Source organism: Bactrocera tryoni, chromosome 3 (genome assembly GCF_016617805.1).
Source record: "Bactrocera tryoni isolate S06 chromosome 3, CSIRO_BtryS06_freeze2, whole genome shotgun sequence".
Lineage (NCBI taxonomy): Eukaryota > Metazoa > Arthropoda > Insecta > Diptera > Tephritidae > Bactrocera > Bactrocera tryoni.
Genome location: NC_052501.1, coordinates 84,372,787 through 84,378,786, shown reverse-complemented (window position 1 = coordinate 84,378,786; position 6,000 = coordinate 84,372,787). Strand labels below are relative to the sequence as shown.

Here is a 6,000-nt window from a genome sequence, read left to right as displayed (position 1 = left end):
AAAAAATTTCAAAATTATCAATTTTTCCAAAAATTTTCAATTTTTCAAAAACTTTACTTTGTGCTCTTAAATATCTATAAATATAACCTCAAAATTTCAAAGCATCAATACAGTAGTGTTTTTTTTTTTAATTCCCAAAAATAATGTTTTTTTTTTGGCTGTCACACTAGGTGCGCCCCTAAGTATTCACCTGTTAGTTTTTTATATGCATACATTAGATTTTTATTGAAAGCATAATTAAGCGAATCCTTTTGTACTTGTATATAAACTTAAATAACACATCTGCATAATGTTCCAGATTTCAAAAATTTTCTTTGAAATTTACTATGCAAAGCTTACATAAAACATATTGACACAAAGAAAGCTTAAATTGCACTTAAAAAATGTTTCACTAAAATTTTGAGTTTAGACCCTGACATAAATAAAACATAAAAGTTGTAAACTATTTGCAAAATAACTGCATAATTTACATAATGCTTGTTGATTACACACCAACAGTTGTATAGAAGAATAGCGCACAAGACGCAGTTGTGCTTATCAATATAAACTGGATGACCAAAAGAGGCATATAAATATACATAAACATATGTACATACATATATACAAATTCGTGTCAACTCAAAGCAAGTTAAGGGCCGTCAAAAAGCTATATGCGGCGATATGGATGCTGGTGGTGTCTGCTGCTTTGAGGCATACGATTGTCGAGTTCGTAACGCCCCCGATATATGCTGTCTTCATAACGGTGATTGTTCTGCGCATAATCAACGTATTGGTTAAAATTCGAGCGTATTGTATCATAGTGGCGGTGGCTGGGATAGGGATAGCTGGCGCCACCTATAATTGACAAGTTAAAGCATATGTTGACACAGTGCCCACTGGCTTACCAATTACCTTGCGACAAATGTCTGCTAGTATTTACATAACGACTGCTATAGTTGCGTTCGTTTCGCGGTGAATTGGCAAAGCTGTTGTCCAGCAATTGGCGCGCTGGACGTGCTGCTGCAGCGTTGGCGGCGGTGGTGACACGTTGACGCTGCATATTTGCTTCCTGTCGTATGCGTTCGAAACGATCGCGCCTATCGAATTCCTTCGGTGACGGCGGTAATTTAGGTTCCTGCGTGGCGCGCCATGAAATAGCGCGTTCGAAGCGATCACGCCTATCGAGGTCAGTGGGTGACGGCGGCAGTTTAGGTGCCTGCGTTGCGCGCCATGAGATTGGTTCCTTGCTGGGCGCCTGAATCAAGGGTTTGCAATCCAGGTTGCTGGCGTTGTTCTTACTTTCGGGGTTGTTGGCATCTTTGGCAGCTTTTGTCAAACTATAAAGCGAGTCTATATAGTTTTTCCGTTCGATCTTGTGACCACGTGATAGATTGAATTCTGACGTAAGGAAGAGAAAATCAAAACGTGTGCAGCTTTACTGGTAATTTGTTAGGATAAATTTCGAAAAATTTTCCGATAGATAAGATATTGAATTACGAATGCGATGTGAACACAATTTACTGCAAATAATAAAAGTAAATAATTTAGTTTGTTCCTACTTACTGCCTATTGCCTCTTCAGGTTTCACATCTAACTCGGATATCATGTAATTGCATATTAGGTAGCCGGTACGGTTGACGCCGTGTGTACAGTGGACACCAATAAGTTTGTCTGAAAAGTATTGGAAGGAGCATATTATATAGAATATATCATAAATAAAACAGAGATTTAAATAAGTTGCGCAGGAACGCATATTTTTGCCGAAACGAATACTTATTTAGGAAAATATTAAAAAAAAAGTTTAATAAGTTTATATGGCAAATAAAGGTTTGCATTGCAGCTATATGCTATAGTGATCCGATCTGAGCAATTTGTTCGGAGATTGCAGAATTGCTTTGAACAATGATCTATTGCCAAATTTCGAGATGGCATCGGGTCAAATAAAAAAGTTTTCCATACAAAAACAAAATAGTAAACGTTCAGTTTGTATGGCAGCTATAGGCTATAGGTGTCCGATCTGACTCAAATACTCGGAGATTATAGCGTTGCCTTGGACCATAATTCGTGTCAAAATTCAAGAAGATATCGAGTCAAATAAAAAAGTTTTCCATACAAGCACTTGATTTTAATCGTACAGTTTGTATGGCAACTATATGCCAAAATGGACCGATATCGACGGTTCCGACAAATGAGCAGTTTTTTGGAGAGAAAAAGACGTATGCAAAATTTCATGTGGATATCTCAAAACCTGTACCCCCCGCTTGCAGCCTTTCACATACACCTAGAAGTACACTTCGTAGCGAGAAACCGCTTGGGTCATAAGTGCATGTGTTGAAAAAATGGCACAAAGCAAATATTATTTGCAGTAAAGATGCCATTGTCGGCCAACAAAGGCCGCTAAGAATGCGCCAAAATGTAAAAGCGCATAAAAGAAATCGACCACAAAATTTTAATTTACAAAAACCAACCGCAAAAATATGTCAACACCCACACACTGAGCCGCAAATGAAGCGCTGGCCCAAACACGCGCTTTGTTGCTGCCAAAGACATTGCGGCTGCAGTGACTGCGTACGCAAAATAATCTAAATGCTCGTGCAACAGCCGTACGGGTATAATATTCAAACACAGTAAAAATGCGAAAATGCGAAAATGCAAACCTGTTGAAAGCCGGCGACATGGAAGCTGCAACGGCAACAATAAGCACAACAGTAACAACAACACATATAGTGTTTAACATGGGCAATAAATTTTGAAGAACATGTCAGCGCAACAGCAGCATTTGCACAGCAAGATGCGAGCGAGTGCTAGGCGCATGAGCATTTTACATGAGATTCGTCATGTTTGCATAGTTTGCTTGAACTATTGCGTAGCGGGCGAATGTTGAGTAGGCTCCGGCGAGCACTCACTGCAGCTGCCGCCTCCGCTACTGCAGATGTTGGCGCAGTTGTCGCTTCTTCAGACGCCACGGTTTTGGCCAGCCTTGATATTTCTGTTGTTGTTGATGACAAGACCACCGCAAATACTGATTTGTTGTTAGTTGTGCTTTGCTTGTTCATATCGTTATGTTTGCAATATCAATTTGTGGGTGCATTGTTTACACAGATTTGCATTGTGTCTGTACTAATTTTATTGACCGTCGCGTAAATTGTTCTTTCTTTGGCTAAAAAATAGTCTTTAAAGGATGGAATTTTTTTAGTTAAGCCGACAAACGTTGATATTCCGCGCATTGAGAGCGTTTTATGGACAACTTGTCAAAAAAAATATATGTATATAGTAAGTAGCAGTAAAAATATATTCATATGTATATTCCTGGAACTTAAAAACTCAACACAAGCTAACTTTTATTATCACTATAAACGTGACAATGGTAAAACCAGCCGGAAAAGATAATATTATTGTACTGACTAGCAAATGAATAGCATTTTCGCTATGGCCTATGGCTACTTGAGAAAGTAATTGTTGGAATTTTGATGCACGTTTCAAAAGTCTAGGTTAATTGGCAATCTTAATCGCGTGGGACGGTTAGCACGAAGTGGTAACTTGTCCACAATCTACCATTTCGCTATTTAGAAAGGTATACACAACTTATATATAGTATGCTAAAGTAGGTGCACTTGCGAGTTGCTCATAATTGGCTTGAAGCATGGAGTGAAGCATGCAGAAAGCATATGACGCTTACTAGGCATAAAGTGGGTGAGTAGCTGTTGCAAAAGTGTATACTGAAATAATACATTTCACATAAAAAATGTTTAGTTTACATAACAAAAAAATATTTTACATAAAAATTAATTAATATCAACAAATTAAAATAAATACAAGATAAGTAGAAAATATATAACATTTCTTAATATGATAGTTTTGGAAAGAAATATATAAAAAATTTACTGCAAAAACTATTTTAGTGCCGGTTATTGGGTTACTTACCGTTACCCGCGTTTTTGTTTAAAAAATTAAAGACCAGCTTTTTGAATCTGTAAATAAAAAAAAAACATGATAAAGCAATTAAAAAATTTACACGTTATATTTACATATGTATGTGTATGTTGGCAATACTTACTGATCAACCAAATGTGGCGGTGGTGTATGATGGCCAGGAATCATTAATTTGTTGTACTCTAAACCCTTCTTTACAAAGCACTATGTGAGCGAAAAATACATACATATATACAAAAGTAGAAATAAATATTTATTGTTAAAAAAAGAAACTAAACAAAAGTGCTTACATCTGGCGTATAATAACGTGAAGTGTTCGTCAGATCTATAATCATACCCAAATTCGGTATCGATTTCAGTAAAATCGAGGCATCAAGGCGGCGCTGCTCGTCCACATTTTCATTAACAGCCTATAGAAAACGGAAAAAACTTACAATTTTGAAAATACGAATCAAAAATAATGTTAGGTTATGTTTAGCTTCTTGATTTTTTGACCTGATAATCAAAAAGTGCTTATACATATACATATATGTATGTATTTTTTACTATAGCTTGTGTTAACTCTTAAAATATACGCAATTCATTATGCAAAGACAAAATTGAAAAATACCAACATAGGCCCGCAAGTCATTTAGCAAGGAGACCACCCTAAATGTCTGACAAAATAAATTGCTTAATTAACGAAAAATAATAAAAGTCACTATCTCAATACAGCAAATACGTATATGCATATACAGTTTCAACTAGACACTTGCGCATGCGTGCGCCTTTTCATCCACGGTGTGACATGTCTTGCCTGCGAGCGAATTTCTGTGTGGTATAATTAATATAAATTTAACTTAAAGCCGCAACAAAGAATGCAAAAACAGCGTTCATGCATCGTACGCCTCGATCGGAAAGCTGTAAAGGCAAGGCATTTAGTAAATAGCAATACGACAAGAATAAAGGCGCACAAGGAAAAAACAGAGACTTATGACAACCACCGCTAACCGCCAATGCCAACTACCGGCTCCCTTTAGGAGTTGCTGTTATTTAATTAAGTAAAACAATTTAATTTCATATTCATATTTTCCTTGACTTTAATAGGAAATGGCGCCTCATGCTATTCCGGCACCATCAGTCAGAAGACGTGTGGTCCAAAAATGTAGGGTATATTGGTTTTTTTAATAAAAATTAATAATATAATTTATAAAATTTTGGTTTTTTTTAATCAAGAACTACATATATGTATACATACATACATGCACATATATACATATGTATGTGTAAACTTGTGATCTAAATACATAGAAGCCTATATGTATGCAAATAAATGCGCAATTTTTAGCTTGTTTTATGTTGGCCACTATGGGTCCTGTCAGCAATAAATGCCTTTTGAGTTCAATATTGCCGATACAATTATAACCGGTTTTCAGAATTTAGTTTATTTAAAAAAAATTTGGAATTTTGCGGTGACACGGTGTTCAAACGTCGAATTTGTAAGGTTCCTTTCGTAAACATTTATAAAACCAAATATAGTGAAAGAATAGCAGGGTAGGTGCATATCTATCTATAGCATCATTAAATGTGGATACGACGAAATAAACATTCCGATTGGTTCCAAAAATAAGGGCTACAACTATTTAAGCGACAGATAAGTTTCTCGTTAAAGACTCACCTCTCGAAGAGGCACTTTAAATGCAATAAATCGTGTTCCTTCAACCCGTTGACCCATTGGAGTATAGTTAAGCCATCTGCAAGTTATTACATTTGTATGTATGTACATAATTATAATGAATTGGGGGGGAAAACCATTTGAGCTTCATGCTGCCGCTCTTAGCGCTTACCTATCTGGTATTGAAGGTGCCATAGTCCTGCTACTATTTGATAGTTGCCGCACGGACAACAAAAAATATTTAAATACGTTTGAATACACTTTGAATTTAAAATTGTGGAAGACTTCAATTAAATTTATCAAAATTTTATTATTTGTTAAAAACTATAAATATTTACGAAGATACTTGACATATATTATCGTATGCACGCACACATGTCAAAAATCAATGCTGCCATTTACCATAAGAAGTTGACAACACACGAAAACTCTCA

The 6,000-nt window shown here is 36.0% G+C and overlaps 1 protein-coding gene across 2 annotated transcripts; it reads right to left on the bottom strand.

The window, feature by feature from the left end:
- Nucleotides 1-397: 397 nt before the first annotated feature.
- On the bottom strand, nt 398-5,941 carry LOC120773071 (RNA/RNP complex-1-interacting phosphatase). Of its 2 annotated transcripts, none has more exons than XM_040102013.1 (8): nt 5,739-5,940; nt 5,570-5,645; nt 4,203-4,322; nt 4,037-4,116; nt 3,904-3,950; nt 1,543-1,650; nt 892-1,377; nt 398-834 (listed from the first exon to the last, which is right to left on the bottom strand). In XM_040102013.1, the coding sequence occupies exons 1-8, from the start codon at nt 5,759-5,761 to the stop codon at nt 647-649; spliced, it is 1,128 nt and encodes a 375-aa protein (XP_039957947.1). In that variant the 5' UTR covers nt 5,762-5,940; the 3' UTR covers nt 398-646. The 2 variants fall into 2 exon arrangements, with proteins under 2 accessions (XP_039957947.1, XP_039957948.1); XM_040102014.1 differs by having other exon boundaries at nt 701-834; nt 885-1,377; nt 5,739-5,941.
- Between the last annotated feature and the right edge of the window lie 59 nt (nt 5,942-6,000).

Bases quoted from the DNA above. Each gene is read 5' to 3' on its own strand.
- LOC120773071 (XM_040102013.1), bottom strand. From the start codon at position 5,761: ATGGCACCTTCAATACCAGATAG. The intron at 4,323-5,569 runs GTGAGTCTTTAA...CGTTTTCTATAG, and splicing joins TTAAAGTGCCTCTTCGAGAG to GCTGTTAATGAAAATGTGGA. The intron at 3,951-4,036 runs GTAAGTATTGCC...TTTTATTTACAG, and splicing joins CCGCCACATTTGGTTGATCA to ATTCAAAAAGCTGGTCTTTA.